The sequence below is a fragment of the Otolemur garnettii genome, unplaced genomic scaffold (genome assembly GCF_000181295.1).
Source record: "Otolemur garnettii isolate 467f Iridium unplaced genomic scaffold, OtoGar3 scaffold00179, whole genome shotgun sequence".
Taxonomy (NCBI): Eukaryota; Metazoa; Chordata; class Mammalia; order Primates; family Galagidae; genus Otolemur; species Otolemur garnettii.
In genome coordinates this window covers 2164901-2182749 of record NW_003852574.1, presented here as the reverse complement: position 1 = coordinate 2182749, position 17849 = coordinate 2164901, and the positions used below count along the sequence as shown (strand labels likewise).

At 51.5% G+C, this 17849-nt stretch overlaps 2 protein-coding genes across 8 annotated transcripts in view; both read left to right on the top strand.

Moving 5' to 3' along the window:
- The first annotated feature begins 236 nt into the window (after nucleotides 1-236).
- CAMKV (CaM kinase like vesicle associated) lies at nucleotides 237-14180 on the top strand. Of its 7 annotated transcripts, none has more exons than XM_012811900.2 (12): nucleotides 237-691; nucleotides 9784-9892; nucleotides 10011-10142; nucleotides 10318-10392; nucleotides 10607-10745; nucleotides 10885-11005; nucleotides 11153-11228; nucleotides 11319-11455; nucleotides 11618-11696; nucleotides 11919-12006; nucleotides 12297-12399; nucleotides 12514-14180. In XM_012811900.2, exons 2-12 carry the CDS (start codon nucleotides 9798-9800, stop codon nucleotides 12870-12872), a joined length of 1404 nt encoding a protein of 467 aa, XP_012667354.1. In that variant the 5' UTR covers nucleotides 237-691; nucleotides 9784-9797; the 3' UTR covers nucleotides 12873-14180. The 7 variants fall into 7 exon arrangements, with proteins under 7 accessions (XP_012667354.1, XP_003800651.1, XP_012667357.1 ...); XM_012811903.1 differs by having other exon boundaries at nucleotides 540-691; nucleotides 10736-10745; nucleotides 12514-12895; XM_012811902.1 differs by having other exon boundaries at nucleotides 546-691; nucleotides 10011-10101; nucleotides 12514-12932.
- Nucleotides 14181-15956: 1776 nt separating this feature from the next.
- TRAIP (TRAF interacting protein) overlaps nucleotides 15957-17849 on the top strand; it is a 26276-nt gene continuing 24383 nt past the window's right edge. Inside the window, exon 1 of the mRNA XM_003800602.3 lies at nucleotides 15957-16105. Within this exon, the coding sequence (XP_003800650.1) occupies nucleotides 16008-16105 (98 nt within the window). The 5' untranslated portion in view covers nucleotides 15957-16007. The remainder of the gene's footprint in view (nucleotides 16106-17849) is intronic.

The window sequence follows — 17849 nt, the reverse complement described above, 5'->3', positions numbered from 1 at the left end:
CTGAGGGTGAGGTGGGATAGGAAGCTCTGTCACTAGAGTTTGGGGTCTTCCCTGTGTTACCTACTGACTACCTGCACATACATACCTCTGTGTTTACTAAACCTAGCTAGGAGATGCCGGTCTGCAGGTCAGCCTGCCCTAGCAACCACCCACGTGGCTCTTTTACTTGGGTCTTGCCTTTTGGGTCAGGTGTGGGGAGCTGGGCAAATTTTGAGCCCCTACCAGGAGACTCAATGTGTAGCTCCAGAACTCCCAATTTCTCCCACGTCTCCATTTCTCACCCCTTACATTGAGCATAGGAAGCCCCCTCCGACTCCTGCAGCGGAGTCAGGGGTCCGAGGATTTCCGGGAGCGGTTGAGAGTCTGGTAGGGGCTAAGCAGGCCGATGCTCACCAGCCGCACTGCCACCCCGCGGGCTCTTGCTCTGTAAGTGGGATTCTGGCTTCGGGATCCGCTAGGGCCGGGGCGGGCCCGCCTGGGAAGCCCCGCCTCCAGCCCGCCCCCGGCCCGGGATGCGAATCCGTTGCCAGCTAGCGGCTGGCGATGCTGGAGGTTCGCTAGCCGAAGCGGCTGCATCTGGCGCCGCGTCTGCCCCGCGTGCACTGAGCTCTTTCTGCCCGCGGTCCCTGGAGCCCTCGGCGCCCCGCTGAGCCCGCGATCACTTTCTCCCTGTGACCAACAGGAGCTGCAGGTGCGGGGCGGGCCCGGCCTGAAGGGAGGTGGGGGTCCTTGGGGGATTGTTTCCCTGGCTCGAGATTCGGGGTGCATAATGTGCGGGGGCGCCGCAAGGGCTTGAGGTCCCGGAGGGGCAGAGCGCGCGGACTCTGCAGATCTCAGGGAATGCGTGAGAGGTCTGGCTAAAGTTCCCCATTACCTTGGACTGCTTGGGGGTCCCAGGGAGAAGCCTCTACGGCTCCGAATTGTGAAAATATTAACCCTGGAAGATTTGTGGTCCCCCATGAGGGCAGAGGCCGAAGGCTGAGACGTCCGTCCCTGCTCCCAGAACTGCCATCAGCCCCTCCCAACTGCCGCCCCCTGGCCCCCTCCCTCCCGTTTAGCAGTCACTAATTTCCATGACAACGGAGAGTTCTTTATGGGCGACAACCTGGAGGGGGCTGGGCGGGGCTGCTGCGAGGTGGGGGAGGAGGCTCCTAGCCCAAGGGAACTAGCAGCCCCCCAGCCGAAATGCAGCTTCCTAGCCTTCACGTGGGGGCCAACAGGGGGTCCCAGTGCACGGACCCACGTGCACGGTGGGGGTGGGGGCGCACATGTTTCAGCTGGGAGGTGCGGGGCTTGGTGCTCACACGTGTGCCTCCCGCATGTGTATTGCTGTGCCAGCGGGGGCGAGCCAACAGCACTGAGGAAGGGGGTCAGGGTGGCACCACAATGGAGAGCAGGGCTCGTGGCTGAGGGTGGACGTATAGTGACAGTGTGAGTTTCTGCCTTCCCTAGCTTGTATTGTCTGACGGAGACCTTGGGCTCTTTGTAACCCAGCCCCCCAACATCTCTGCCAAACTGCTTTTGTTCGCACCCCTCAGGCAGAGACTGCTCCACCTGGTTCCTCTTAGGGATAAGGCCCTCTGTCCCTCACCAAAAGCTCAGAGTCTGCAATGCAATAGTCCAGCCCTTGTACTGTTCCTCCCATCCCCCCAGGCCCAGGCTTTGGGCCTCCAGAACTACATGCAGAGACCTGGTACCCTCCCCCCACCCTCAGAGTTGATCCCTGCCAGCTCAAGTGACTTCTGGGCTCAGTTTCCTCAACTGGGAAATTGGTGTATCCACTCCCCTCAGAATCAGACTAGTCTCCAGGGATCTTCCTATCTTAAATTTGATGTGGACCCCAGGTGCCCTAGACTAGCTGTATATATATATATATATATCTTCTGGTGGTCCAACCACCATACCCTGGCCACCACTCATAGGCAGGCAAGCAGTCCTCCACCCTGGGAGAAGGCCACTGAATTCATGGTCACTATTTAGGGAAACTGAGGCATGAGGAGGGGAGGTGCTATGCACTTGTTATCCTGTTTCTGGGTTGCTTGTGGTGCTGTTTCTGTTCCTCCTGACAGGATCTGCTGTGTGTGTGGGTGGTGGTGACCGGGGATTAAACTGTGCCACAGGGAAGACCCTAGGGACCAAGGCCTAGAGAGGACAGCAAACAGGCGTGAGGGAGCTTGGCTGGGGCTCTAGGTACAGCTGGATCATCTGAGAGGAGGGACTATAAAGGGAAGCAGTCAGGTCTATGAGCCTCATTTCCACCCCCACCCCCCCATGTTTCTGCCTTCCAACAGAAGCCTTACCTAAGGATCTGTTGGATCTGCCTTACTGAAGCTGCCATGATGACAGGGTGAGGGGTTGGGATATTGTTTTCTCTGGGGGGCTGTAATAGCTGGCTTCTTTCCCACCAAGAAGCTCCAAGAAGCTGGCCTCTTTTTGGCTATGCCTCCCACGCCAAGTTCAGTGTATGTCTGGAGGATATAGGAGGGTGCAATCTGAAGGATCCAGGTACCATGGCCCAGGGCCTATGGCCACGGAGGCCCTAAGGCTCTGCTGGGCATCCGTCCCTTCAGGACTCCTGCCTACCTCCCTTTTTCTCCCCTCTGTGCCTGTGTCCCATTTACTCTGTTACTTCTTGCTCCTTGTCCATCACAGGTTCTGTATATGTCTCCATGTGTCTCTGCTGCTCTTTTTTTTTCTTCCTTTTTATTGAGACTTACTCTTGGCTAAAGTGACATGGCATTATCATAGCTCACTGCAGCCTCAAATTCCTGGGCTCAAATAGTCCTCCCACCTTGGTCTTCCAAAGCATTAGGATTACAGTCATGAGCCACCACCTGGCCTTCTTTCGTTTTTTCCAAAGTCTCACTTCCTATGCCTCCCTTTCCTTGATGGGAACCAGGGTCACGGAGCCTTGGGAAAGAAGCCAGTTTAAAGTCTTAGGGAAAAAGGGGGCTGAGCAACTACTATTACCCTCCCTTTGGTTTAAAACTTTCATCACTATAGCAATCCTTTACTCTAGTACCCTTCTCTGTATTTCCCCTCCTCCACCTACAGAGAAGCAGGGCCTCCAGTGGATTCTCCTTCAGGAGTTCAAATATTGGGAATTTAGGTGCCTTGGAGGGGCCAGTTGACTCTTGGCTCTGCCTCTAGATTGAGGGCTGAACTTTCTGCATATAGCAATGGACTGATGCCATCCCCAACCCTGGAGAGACCATTCTTCCCCATTGTCTCTCATTAGATGTAAAGTCAGTCCTAGGAACTACTGACCAGCTGAAGCCTGAGGCCCAGCCAAGGTAGCCCCCTAACCAGTTCCCTGAAGCAGTTAGATGATGGTGAAGCTATCTCCTGAATGAGGTCTCCACCTCCCCTGGAACTCTGAGTGAGGCTGGTGGTATTCACAGCTGCTACTAATCAGGTGATGCTGCCTACCATTATTGGGAGGAAGCTGGAGCCCTCTTGTGCTTCTTGCTATCTTCCTAGATCTACTATAAGCCCTAGAGCCCCCCATGACAGGGGAGTAGGGCAGCAGGAAACTCCTGTTTGTGTTTGTGAAAGGTAGGTCCTAAATCAGACTGACCCTGGTGGAGGAGGGAACAGGACCCCAATGTGGGGTCTTGGGACCCCTTGGCTTCTTCCCCTCTTGGGCTTTCCCTGAATCAGATTGCCTAGAAATACAGAAGAGCCCCTAGGGTACCTTTTATTGAAAAGACCAAGGCTCCCTCAGGGTTGCCTGAGGCTCAATTCCTTGAGCCTAGTGTTCTGGCCCCAGGAGCAGGCAGTAACTGAAGTGTGTTTGGTTCTTAGGCTTCCTGAGAGCCATCTGGAAGGCAGTGGCAGCAGGAGGCTCTGCACTTCCTCCAAGATCCCTTTGGGCAGCCTTCAGTGCACACCATTTAGTTCCTCTGCAGAGAGTAGAGGGAGCCATGTTTAGATGGTTTCTGTGGTGCTCTTGTGCCCTCCCATGGGCCCATATGGATCTGAGGTAGAGCCCAGGTCCTATTTCAGGGAAGAGAGCTCTCTACTGGTGGGTGTTGGGTTTGGGCCATGGGAGTGAGAAATATGAGACCCTGTTCAGCCTGGCTTCCCACCACCTGAAAGCTGTCCCTTAGCTACTTCTTCCAGCTTCGGAGCCAGGGTTTCCTTTGTTGCAGGTAGGTGCCAGGGGCTTGGTCCATATACTCACAGCCTCCCAGGGAGCAGCAAGGTAGCAGATGGTGGAGTGGGTGGGGTTGGAGGTAGTGGGGACCAAGGCACTAATTTGAAGCAGGGCTTCCCTTTCTCCTCCCTTTACCTTTGGGTCACGTCTGGAAGTCCAAGTGAGTAGAGTTAGACTGGTGAGGAGTGGTAGTATTCACTAGCTGAGACCTGGGTAACCATAGTAGGTGGCAAAGGAGACAGATCTGTTCCTGTCCCAGGCTTGAGGCCTATAGAAATGGCTCCAGGCTGTTACTTGTGAGTGGAGGCTCGGCTTTCTGTGGTGGAGTCAGACTCCAACACCAGCACTGGGCACCTGTGGGCATTAATGTACATACAAAGCTGAAAGCTGGGTCAGGATCAGGCCAGACATACATGAAACCTCCTACCTACACCATGCTGGCAGAGTCAGGAGCTGTTGGAGTGGGGTTGGTGGTAGAGGTTATAGAAAGTGTCTCATAAAAGGGCCATTTTGACTCTAGACTTGGAGCATCTGAACTGCACAGCCTTATAATGTCAGAAATCACAATGAAAGAAGAGATTCAGCTATAGTCTCAGCACTGTGCTCCTGTGGAGACTGCTCCACAGGGAAGCCAAGATAGGTAGTGCTCTCGCCAGTGCCCACACTTCCTGCCATTGAGTGGACACAGTCGAGCTGGTGAATCACCTGTTGTTGGACATTTAAATAGTTGCTGAATTTTTTTACTGTTATAAATAACTCTGTTGTAACAAATAAGATTCTGACAGGAAGCTTTGGGGGAAGGGCATTCCTGCCAGAGAGAATGGTGTAAGCCAGTGGTGTTCAGCCTTCTTAATGCTGTGATCCTTTAATACAGTTCCTCTGGGTTGCAAACCACAGGTTGAGAACCACTGGTGTAAGCAAAGCAACAGAGCTGGGACACAAGTCCTTCCCAGCCCTGTTGGGAAACCAGCTGGGTGAGGTAGTACCCTCCTGTTGAGTACATGGACCTCCGCCTCTGGCCTGGGAGGGGAATTGCTGCCCACTGAAGTGGATGAGAGGCTGATGCAGGCCCCCTCCCCCAGATGTTAAGGTATGGAGATGTGTGGTCAGCAGTGGGTGGCTGTGCCTCTGCTCTGAGTTGCGAGAATGGGATTCCTGCCACATACTTCTTCCCAGCAGATGCAGGAGCAGGGCTGTGGCCCTGGTGGCAAAGACATGCAGTCAGCAATGATCTTCAAAGCCTCTCTTGTATGCCTCTGTGATGCCTCATAGGATGGCTTAAACCTTGACTTCAGTAATGCTGGTGAAATGCATCTTATTCCCTGAGCCCAAGCAACTCAACTGAAAGAAAGATGGAATTTGTTTCCTAATGCTGAATGTTGAGGGCAAATTTGAGGGAGAACATCCAAGCCTCTGAATTCCTGGGAAGTGGGTGGCTGACCTTTCCTGAGAGGAAGCAAGTAGCAGCCAGGGCTGGCCAGGAGGATTGTCTGGATCCTGGTTTTTGCCTCTGGCTGGCAGAGTCCTCCTGCCAAGCTGCCTCCTTTGGAGATGGCTTTCTCCCTTCTACCATGAGACTGTGAGTGCCTTTAGGTAGGGGACCATCTAAGTGCCCAGGGCCCTACTTCGGGCCCTGCACACAGCAAGTGCAAATGGTATGGAGGTAGAACATACACAGCAGAGGCACAGCACTTTCAGTGCAGCGTCAGGGCAGAGTTTGCTGTAGCCCCAGTGTCACACTGATCAGGAATTATGGAGGTAGGTTCTAGGATCAGTTCTGTGAAAGTCTAAAGATAGTCACCAATCCCCCCACCTCTGAGCAAGAACTCTGAGTGCCTTTTTCTTTGGGTGCTGGAGATAGCCTACCCAGCACTGCAGATGAGGACTGGGCTATAATTGGGAGGGTTGCACATCTGTGAAGCACCATAGAGTGCAAAGAGTACCTGGAGTACCCTAAACCAGCTGTACCTGGTTATGGGGCCTCTCAACCCGGGTCTTCCGTGGGCCCCAGCAGTGAAGCACTAGGCAGACTTGTTTTATGCTTCCTGACCTGCATGCTTCCTGGCAAATGGTTCCTTTTCAAGGCCCAGTCCTAATGGTGCCTCTTCTCCGAAACTTTTCTTCACCTGTCCACCCAGAAGGTGATTCTCCCCCTGAGGAATACTCTTATGCAATATTATCTACTAAATCCATCAAAGTAATCATAGTAAAAATTCTAACAGAAAATTAATAAAGATACAAATCTGTCCCTATGCCACAGAATTCTTTGCCCCCCCCCAATTTTTTTCCTTTGGTATCCTTCCAGAAAGGTGTTTATGAGTGTACACCAGTATATAAACGTTAAGAAATTTACCCAAGTCAGGCATGCTTATAATCCCAGCACTTTGGGAGGCCAAGGCAGAAGGTCACTTGAGGCCAAATGTTTGAGATCAGCCTGGGCAACTAGGGAGACCCCATCTCTAAAAAAAATCTTTTTTTTCTTTTTGAGACAGAGTCTCAAGCTGTGACCCTGGGTAGAGTGCCATGGCATCCCAGCTCACAGCAACCTCCAACTCTTGGGCTTAATCGAGTCTCTTCAGCCTCCCAAGTAGCTGGGACTCCAGTCACCCGCCACAATGCCCGGCTATTTTTTGGTTGTAGTTGTCATTGTTGCTTAGCAGACCTGGGCCAGGGGTTTGAACCCGCCACCCTAGGTGTATGTGGCTGGTGCAGACTCTAAAAAAATCTTTTAAACAATGTGCACAGTGGCTTCTGCTGTAGTCCCGCTACTTGAGAGACTGAGGTGGGAGGATCATTTGTGCCTCCGAGCTTGAGGGTTCAGTGAGCTATGATTGTGCCACAGCTCTCCAGCCTGGGTGACAGAATGAAACTGTGTCTCTAAAAAACAAACAAACAAAAAACCCCACCCAAATAGCAGCACCCTCTCTCCACCATTCTGTCTCTTACTTTTTTATTTAATAATTATCCTACAGCAGCATACTTTATTTTTTTAATAGCTACCAAGTATTCTTTAGTATGAATAGTCCTACTTTTTTAACATTTTGTATTGTGAAGTATAACAAAAATCTAAGCATGTGTCCAAAATTTGTATGTACATTTTTACAAATTATTATAAAGCAAACACCTGTCCAGAACTAGGTCTTCTTGGCTGGGCAGTGTCTCATGCCTGTAATCCCCGCACTCTGGGAAGCTGAGGTAGGAGGATTGCTCAAGGTGTGGAGGTTGAGATGGCCTGAGTTAAAAGTGAGACCCTGGGGTGGCTCCTGTGGCTCAAAGGAGTAGGGCGCCAGCCCCATATATCAGAGGTGGTGGGTTCAAACCTGGCCCTGGACAAAAACTGCAAAAAAAAAAAAAAAAAAAAAAGTGAGACCCTGGGCTCAGCACCCATATCTCAGTGGTTAAGGCACTGGCCTTACATACACCGAGGCTGGTGAGTTTGAATCCGGCCCAGGCCTGCTAAACAACAATGACACTGCAACAAAAAAATACCTGGGCATTGTGGCTGGTGCCTGTAGTCTCAGCTACTTAGGAGGCTGAGGCAAGAGATATTTAAGCTCAAGAGTTTGAGGTTGCCATACTGTGACATCATGGCCCTCTACCCCAGGGTGACATAGACTCTGTCTCAAAAAAAAAGAGAGAGAGAGACCCTATTTCAAACCAAAATAGAAAAAATTAGCTGAGTGTGGTGTTGGGCACCTATGGTCTAGCTGTTTGGAAGGCTGAGATAGGAGGATTTCTTAAGCCTAGGTGTTTGGAGGTTGTAGTAAGCTATAATGATGCCACTGTACTCTAGCCTGGGCAATGGAATGAGACACTGTCAAAAAACAAAGAAAAAGGCTTGGTGCCTGTGGCTCAAGTGGCTAAGGTGCCAGCCGCATACACCTAAGGTGATGGGTTTGAATCCAGCCTGAGCCCGCCAAACAACAATGATGGCTGCAACCAAAAAATAGCCGGCCACTGTGGCGGGCACCTGTGGTCCCAGCTGCTTGGGAGGCTGAGGCAGGAGACTCGTCTGACCCCAGGAATTGGAGGTTGCTGTGAGCTGTGATGCTACAGCACTCTACCCAGGGGGACAGCTTGAGGATCTGTCTCAAAAAAAAAAAAAAAACAGAAAAAAAGAAATAGAGTCTCCCCATGGGTCCTTCATGACTCAATCACAACTCCTTTTCTCTTAGAAGGAACCATTATTATCTGACTCCTGATGTTTATTTCCTAGCTTATCTTGACAGTTTTGCTACTGTGTTTGTAACCCTAAACAGTATAGGTCATTCTGCCTCTTTGAGCTCTACATTGATTGCCATATGTATTATTTTGTGTTTTTTTGCTTAACCCTATGTTTGTAATATTCACTGTGTGGTTGGGTATAGCTGTAGCTCCTTCATTTCTGTTGCTATATAATACTACATTGTGTGACTCTATCATAATACATCCTGCTAGTGGTAGATATTTGGGCTGTTTCCAGTTTTTCGTAATTATGAATATGGCCACCATGAACATTCTCATTTGAGTGTCCTATTGCACAAATATATGCATTTCTGTAGGACATATATTTAGGCATGCAATTGCTGTTTCATAGCATATGTTTGTTTGATTTTCGTGGCTTTACCAAACTTACATCTGAAGGGAAGAGTTTCTGTCTACCAGCATGGCTCATGTTCCTCACATCTTTGCAAACACTTGGTAGCTGCAGACCTTCAGAGATAAATATCTCATGGGTGAGTAGGGCCAGAAGTTCATCTTTGAAATAGCTGAAATTTAAAGTTGTTTGAGGCTGGATGCAATAGCTCACGCCTGTAATCCTAGCACTCTGGGAGGCCACGTCAGGTGGATTGCCTGAGCTCGGGAGTTGGAGACCAGCCTGAGCAAGAGGGAGATCCCCCATCTTTAAAAATAACTGGGTATTGTGGCGGGCCGGTGCCTATGGTCCCAGCTACTTGGGAGACTGAGCCAAGAGGATCACTTAAGCCCAAGAGTTTGAGGTTACTGTGACCTATGATGCAATAGCACTCTACCCAGGGAGACAGGGTGAGACTCTGCCTCAAAAGAAAAAAAAGTTGTTTGGGCTTAGCTCCTGTGGTTCAGGTGGCTAAGGTGCCAGCCACATACACCTAAGGTGGCGGGTTCGAATCCAGCCCAGGCCTATCAAACAACAATGATGGCTGCAACCAAAAAATAGCCAGGGGTTGTGGCAGGTGCCTGTGGTCCCAGCTGCTTGGGAGGCAGAGGCAGGAGACTCGCTTGAGCCCAGGAGTTGGAGACTGCTGTGAGCTGTGATGCTATGGCACTCTACCCAGGGGGACAGCTTGAGGCTCTGTCTCAAAAAAAAAAGTTCTTTGATAAATCTTTTTTTGAGTATAAATAATGCAGAACTATATACCCTGATGTGTCAGTTTAACACATTTTTCATATGTGGGGGCTATTGTAGGTCAGGTAGCCAAGTTCAGTGGCTGGATGTATGGCCAGAAGATAGGAGTAAGATCTGAGATCTGAGCCTGCTTCCCTCTACCCTCTCCTGGTATGGTCTCTAAATTGGGATGAACCAACTTGGGATGTCTCAAAGGCAGCCCCCATGTTGTGAGGAGAAGTGGAGAATAGTATAGCTGAGCCAGACCCTATCCTTTTCACAGCTTAGAGTTTGGCAATGCCGTTTGGTTGTGTGACTTTGGGTGACAAGAAGAACTATAACCAGCCATCGGAGGTGACTGACAGATATGATTTGGGACAGGTCATCAAGACGTGAGTGCTGGGTCTGTCAGGCAGGGGTGGGTGGGCCAGTGGTCAAGGGCTGGGGAAGGAAAGGGTGGAATGCAGCCCATGCTGAGGCCATGGCTGAGTGGATGCATATTGGCTGCAGTGAGGAGTTCTGTGAAATCTTCCGGGCCAAGGACAAGACAACAGGCAAGCTGCATACCTGCAAGAAGTTCCAGAAGAGGGATGGCCGCAAGGTGCGGAAGGCAGCCAAGAATGAGATAGGCATACTCAAAATGTGAGTGTGAAGCCTGGGGTCATGGGGTATAAGGTAACATGAAGGGCTCAGGGGGTAGGTAGCCTCAGGCAGTATCAGTCTCCAGCCAGTTGATCTGCTGTGGCTATGGTGGTTACCAGAGCCTCTTCTAGGGGTTCACCTAGCTTTAAATACTGGCTCTTATCCCTGTTGCCAGGGTAAAGCATCCCAACATCCTACAACTGGTGGATGTATTTGTGACCCGCAAGGAGTACTTCATCTTCTTGGAGCTGTGAGTGTGGGTCTGGGGTCCAAGGATTCCCTGGTCCCCAGGACCTTCACCCATCCTGCCCTCTTGAAGCTAAAGCAAGCCCTGTTTCTGGACCCTTGGGTCCCTGGTCCCTGAGCCTTGCCCAGCCAGCTGCTGGGTGCAGGCAGCCTACCCAAGTGTTCCTGCCCCACCCCCGATTCTGCCCACGCCGGGCTCAGGGGCTGGTGTCCCTCAGGGCCACGGGGAGGGAGGTGTTTGACTGGATCCTGGACCAGGGCTACTACTCGGAGAGAGACACAAGCAACGTGGTACGGCAGGTCCTGGAGGCCGTGGCCTACTTGCACTCACTCAAGATTGTGCACAGGAACCTCAAGGTGAGGCCAGAGCCTGAGTCAAAGGGTCAATAGGCAGTGGTCTGAGGCTGGGGTGGGTAGCACCTTGTGGCCTTGGTCCAACCTCTGAGGCCTTCATGGTGTCTTTTGCTCACCCATATATCATTCCTGGCTGGAGTAGCTGGAGAACTTGGTTTATTACAACCGGCTGAAGAACTCAAAGATTGTCATCAGTGACTTCCACCTGGCTAAGCTAGAGAATGGCCTCATCAAGGAACCCTGTGGGACCCCCGAGTATCTGGGCAAGCAGGGGGTAGGGCAGGGCGGGGGGCAGCTTTCAGGGAGCCTCTTTGGGCAAAGGGGAAAAGTTCCTATCCTGGAAATTGGCTATGGATGGTTCCAAATCTGGCCAGGCCTAATACTGACCAGCATGTGGACACTGTTTGTAGCCCCAGAGGTGGTAGGTCGGCAGCGTTATGGACGCCCTGTGGACTGCTGGGCCATTGGAGTCATCATGTATATCCTGTGAGTGGATGGGTAGATAAGCAGGCTTGTAGACAGGTGGGTTGGGGGCCTGTTTCTGTGGCCTTCCTATGTGACCCTTTTCCCATGCAGGCTTTCAGGCAACCCACCCTTCTACGAGGAAGTGGAAGAAGATGATTATGAAAACCACGATAAGAATCTCTTCCGCAAGATCCTGGCTGGCGACTATGAGTTTGATTCTCCATACTGGGATGATATTTCACAGGCAGGTAAGGAGGTGCCCAGCATATGGGTGGAGTGCAGGATGGTAGGGCAGCTGGCAGCTCTCAGCTCTTTCTGCTAGATTCTGCTCCTGCCCCCCAGTACATTCATCCCCTCTAAACATTGAGATGGGGTGGTCATGCCTAGCTCCTTCCTGGCTTTGTCTCCAGCCAAAGACCTAGTCACAAGGCTGATGGAGGTGGAGCAAGACCAGCGGATCACTGCAGAAGAAGCCATCTCCCATGAATGGTGAGCAGGGCCCAGAGCAGGGTGGAAGAGGCCAGGGTTCTCTTGATCTCTTTCCCTTTCATACCCCCATCTATGAGGCTTTGAGTGGGTAGGGGCACTCAGAACTCAGGCCAGTTTCTAGAGAGTCTGGTTGATCATCCCTGTATCCCACAAGGAAGTGCTACACAGAGCTTCCACAAAGGCCCATTCCCCTAAATCCAGATGTACTTGCACCTATTCCAGGATTTCTGGCAATGCTGCTTCTGATAAGAACATCAAGGATGGTGTCTGTGCCCAGATTGAAAAGAATTTTGCAAGGGCCAAGTGGAAGGTAAGGCTTGGATAGCTCCTTTCTTGGATTAATCCCAAATGCTCTTTCTGACACTTACAGTTTTTTGCCTGTGTTACACCCTAATAGCCACACTCCTGCTTTTTTCAGGCCATCAGATGTGCCTATAGTCACTGTTCTTATCGTAAGCAAGAGTGCTAAGCAGCTGGGTCATTGGCCCTGGGGTATTCAGAGGCAGCTGGGAGTACCATGGAAGGGGCTAGGTTGGCCGTTTCCAAACAATTGGTCCTGCAAGCCTCACCCTGAGCCTTTCTCCACTGTCGTCCTTTCAGAAGGCTGTCCGAGTGACCACCCTCATGAAACGGCTCCGGGCACCAGAGCAATCTGCAGCCCAGTCTGCCTCAGCCACAGACACTGCTACCTCCGGGGCTGCAGGTGGGGCCACAGCTGCAGTGAGTGGAAGTGCCCTAGCCTCTGAGAGCAGTGCTACCCCAGCCGTGGAGGGTGATGCTGCTTGTGCTGCAAAGAGTGATAATATGGCCTCTGCAGACCGTAGTACCACCCCAGCCACTGATGGCAGTGCCACCCCAGCCACCGATGGCAGTGTCACCCCAGCCACTGATGGAAGCATCACCCCAGCCACTGATGGGAGTGTCACCCCAGCCACTGACAGGAGTGCTACCCCAGCCACTGATGGGAGAGCCACACCAGCCACAGAAGAGAGCACTGTGCCCAACGCCCAAAGCAGTGCCATACCGGCCACTAAGGCAGCTGCCACCCCTGAGCCGGCTATGGCCCAGCCGGACAGCACAGCCCCAGAGGGCACCAAAGGCCAGGTTCCACCCTCTAGTAAAGGGGAAGAGGCTGCTGGCTATGCCCAGGAGTCTCAGAAGGAGGAGACCAGCTGAGGGGGCAGCCTGGTTGGGGGTGGAGGTGGGAGATGGGTAGGAGGGTGGGAGTATGGATGAGGGGCTTCTCACTGTACATAGAGTCACTGGCATGATGCCCTCACTCCCCATGCCCCCGCATCCCTGTGGGGCATTCCTGGGGGCCACAGGAGAGCAGTCTCATCTCCTGTGTATGTGTGTGAGTGGTGGGCAGGCCAGAAGCAGGGCCAGCCCCAGCCCCTGCATGGATTTCTTGTGGCTTTTCTGTCTTTTGTTAGCTTCACCAGTTTCTGTTCTTGTGAGATGCTGCTCTAGGGATACTCAGGGGGCCTCTACTCTCCTTCCTCTTCCTCTTGTCTCACCATTCCCCTAGGCAGGCCCTACAGGTTCCATAATCTCCCAGGCCCTAAACTTGGGTGGCCTTGCCCTGAGAGCTGGTCTTCCAGCGAGGCCCTGTCAGTGGTTTTAGGCTCCTACACATGAAGGTGTGTGCCTGTGGTGTGTGGGCTACTCTAGAAGTGTACACAGGCTGGCATAGAGGATACAGAAATCTAGGGTAGTATGTTCAAGTTAAGACTGGTCACATGGCTGGGACACTGCGTGCTAGCTATTGGGGTCCTCAGAAGTGGAAGAGAATGAGTGGGAGGGTAGAAGCTTCCATCTTTATCCCTGGGAAGCCCCTCCTACAACCCTGGGTTATTTCCTGCCCTCCTGAGTTCTTCCCTGTGTTCTTACCTTGAGGAAAAATTAGGATGTGGCAAGGAGGTCTGGGATGGCAGAGTTCAAGCCCAGCACCCAGTGCCCCAGCCTCACTGGGCCCTTACCCTGGGCCAAATAGGAAGGGCTGATATGCTTTTGCTCTTCCTAGATGTCCATCTCCCACAGACTCAGTACACAGTACATTCCATTACAGAGGGCCTACTGCATGCCAAAACTCTCATAGTCTGATTTAGGGGTTTGGCATTTACAAGAGCAGATGTTCTATTCTCAGTTCAACAGTGAAATGGAGAGGAACCCCCTCTATTTTTACAGCTACTTCTAGCAGAGGCCCAGGTGCCTCTGACCCATATTGAGTTGCTTTTGCTGGGATGAGGAAGTAGAATAAGACTCCCCAGTTCCCTGAGGGAGGCTCCTGACAGGTCCCTTTGTCAGACCCTACCATAGCCTGGACAGGCAGCCACACTGGTCCTCAGCCCTTGCTCGGCACTCTGTGGTGGTCCTGCCCTTCTCCCTGCATGCCTGTGGGTCTGCTCTGGTGTGTGAAGGTCAGTGGGCTGTGTGCCTGCTGAACCTGGCAAATAAAACATCACCCTGGAAAGTCTCTGGCCACCCTTTTGCTTTTACTTCCTCTGTGCTACTGTGGCGGAGCCCCTGGAAGGCAGTGGGGAGGGGAGAGGCTGGGACCAGATTCACAGGTAGTGGCTAGTGCTCTATGCCCTGTGGATTTTCTGGGCTGAGAGTGAAGATCACTCAACCCACAGTGCATTCCTAGATGGTTGTGGTGGGGGTCATCTAGAAATCCATGTAGGTGGTCAGTCCTAGGTTGGGATTGGGCCAAGTAATACCTCCTGGGCTGAGAGTTGAAGTAAGGACTGCTTTTTTGACTACTATTGACCAAGGAGCCTTTTTCTTGATTTGGGCATACAGCTAGAACCCACTTAGGGCCAACTATCATAGGGAGAAATCTTGCTGATTGCCAAAGTGGGCTTCCCTGGGCTCGGGAGAGGGTAAGGGTGGGCCTTGCATAAAGGTTCTGTGCTGCTTTATATATTCCTTCTTCCTGTGAACACTGTGCTTTCCACATAGGCCTAGGGTGAAATCTCATTCAGCAGGAGATCAGCTTTGTTTTTTTTTTTTTTTTTTTTTTTGAGACAGAGCCTCAAGCTGTCCCCCTGGGCAGAGTGCCGTGGCATTACAGCTCACAGCAACCTCCAACTCCTGGGCTCCAGCGAGTCTCCTGCCTCTGCCTCCCAAGTAGCTGGGACCACAGGCGCCCGCCACAACGCCTGGCTATTTTTTGGTTGCAGCCGTCATTGTTGTTTTGGCGGGTCCGGGCTGGGGATTCGAACCCGCCACCTTAGGTGTACGTGGCTGGCGCCTTAGCCGGTTGAGCTATAGGCGCCGAGCCAGGAGATCAGCTTTGTATCAGGCCGCCCTGTATAAGATTTTTTCTGGGGAGAGGGAACACTGTTACAAATACTAAGCATGTGAAAGGCCCTAAGGAGACTAAGGTGGGCCTGGGTGAACTCACCAGGGATACTGCTCTTTTTCAGGGAGGACCTCAGATAACTTCTCTGATACATGAATAATAAAAGGGTTTGTTGGTCCCTGTTTTTTGAAGCTTTTGGGCATCCAAAATTCCAATCCTCCTGCAGTCCCAGGCATAACTGATTCTCATGGGAGATCAGAGCTAAAGTACTGAGTACTGGCCCTAGTGTCTCCAAACTCAAGGATTGTCAGGTCTTGGTTGGATAAAGCAAGGTTGGCCTGAGATGACATAATGGCTTGGGACATATGTGTCCATCTTTCTATATTCTAGAAAGTGGTTCTCAACCTTCCTAATGCTGTGACCCTTTAATACAGTTCCTCTGGGTGCTAGAATTTAGAACCACCTAAAATCAAGGACTGAGAGGGTGGAGTAATCCTTTAGTCTGTGGGAACCGTGAACTGCCAGTGTATGGTCCCACACAGATAGAGCCCAGGGGGGCCCATTGTCTTATCCCTTTGGACTGCAGTCATGACTGCCCCGAAGTGCAGGGGAAAAAGAGCTGAGGGGCTTGGAAACAACGCGTTGCCTTGTGCCAGAACGGGTCTAGGTGGCAGGATCGCTCCTCCTTGCCCGGATGCAACCGGGCGCTCTCGAGGTGGCGGTCAAGTACTTCCAGGAGACGCGCGAGAGAAGCTACGCTCTACCGCGGGATTCAATACGTCGGCTGGGCCGCGAAGCCCAGCCCCTCGGTCCCGCCCCCGAGGACTTGTCCAATCCAGACCAAGCATGCAGGCTCCTCCCCCGGTCTGCCGTTGTAATTTCCTGTGCTTTTCCGGAAGTCGGGCAGTGGAGCCAAATTTGAAGCTACGGGAGATGTAGGGGCGGGGCCTCGAAGCTGGACCGGTTGTAGTTTCCTTAGCTACCTGGTCTCTCGGAGTCCAGCCATCATGCCTATCCGTGCGCTGTGTACTATCTGCTCCGACTTCTTCGATCACTCTCGCGACGTGGCCGCCATACACTGCGGCCACACCTTCCACTTGCAGTGGTGAGTGAACGCGGTGGCGGGACAGGCGTTCGCCACACTACCACTTCGGGTAATGGGGTATCGGGCCTAGAGGTGATCCGTCCCTGGCACCCAGACGAATGACAGCCTTGTTAGATGGAACCCTACAGGAGCGTCTCGACCTGGGCAGAATTGGATTAGGGTAGGCTTTCTGGCGGGTGTAATTGGGCCGAGACCAGGAAATAGAGTGCTTCCTTGATCATCTAGTCTATATAAAAAGATGTGACTTCAAAACTATTTTTTTTTTGAGACAGAGTCTCACTATTCGCCCTCAGTAGAGTGCTGTGCCGTCACAGCTCACAGCAACCACAAACACTTGGGCTTACGCGATTCTCTTGCCTCAGCCTCCCAGTAGCTGGAACTACAGGCTCCCACTACAACGCCTGGCTATTTGTTGTTGTTGTTGTCATAGTTGTTTGGTAGGGGCCAGGCCGGGTTCGAACCCGCCAGCCTCGTTGTATGTGGCTGGCACTATAGCCGCTGAGCTACAGGCGCCGAGCGTGACTTCAAAATTATTAACCTAGTCAGGGTGATCTTCAGCCACATTAACAAGCTCTTTTATTTTCTTCTGGAGGCTTCGGCTATGGGAGAGGGTTTGTTGTGCTTTGCTTGATGGTTTGGAATTGTTTTATCCAGAGTCCGGAGCGTATTCATAGTGCCAGCAAACCCAGCTTGACATGGAAGGGCAAGGAGGTGCTCCCTCTTCCAGGGTTCTTGCTGACAGTGTAGGACCATATTGTTGAGTGTACAATTACTGGGGAAGATGCCCCTAGCAGCTGTGAACTTACTGGTTTGGAGCTAACAGCAAAAGAAATAAGGCAAAATGACTCTGAGGAATGGTGGCTGGTAATGTCACAGGGGGCTTGTGGAGCTAAAGGTCCCAGTAAGCAGAGAGCCCGGCACAGCGCTGATGCTGATGGCTGCTTGGTCTCCTTTAGTTGCAGAGCTTTGTTTAGACTGGTGTTGCTGATAGCCTGGAGCCTCATGCTGATGGAGCATGGCTATACTATTAGACTAGAAATCAAGCTAACCTCTAAGAGTGCTATACATTATTTTCTGTTTGCATGTTCTGTTTTTTTCCTATTTTTTTACTTTAAACTTTTCTGTGTACTTAATGTTTTACATGTGTTTCTTCAAAACAGTATTTAGTTGGATTTTTTTTTATTGTTAAATCATGTTTGTGCACATTAATACTATCATGGGGTACAGTGTGTTGTTTCCATATACAATTTGAAATACTTGCAGTTTTTTGAAATACTTTCAGGATTTTTTTTTTTTTGATAGAGTCTCACTCTCAACACTAGCGTGCCATGGCCTCAACCTAGTTCACAGCAACTTCAAACTGTGTTCAAGCAATCCTCCTGCCTCAGCCTTCCAAGTAGCTGGGACTATAGGCACCTACCATGACACCTAGTTAATTTTTCTATTTTTGGTAGGGATGGAGTCTCACCTTTGCTCAGGCCCGTCTGAACTCCTGAGCTCAAGGGATCTTCCCACACAGTGTCCCAGTTTGCTAGGATTACAGGCATAAGCCACTGCCCCTCACCTCCCTGCCTTGTTGAATATTTTAAATCCAGTCTGATGGTTTAGTCTGAATTTTTAGTTCACTTAAAATTATTGCAATTGGCTCAGCGCCTGTGGCTCAAGCAGCTAAGGCGCCAGCCACATACACCTAAGGTGGCAGGTTCGAATCCCCAGCCGGGGCCTGCCAAACAACAATGATGGC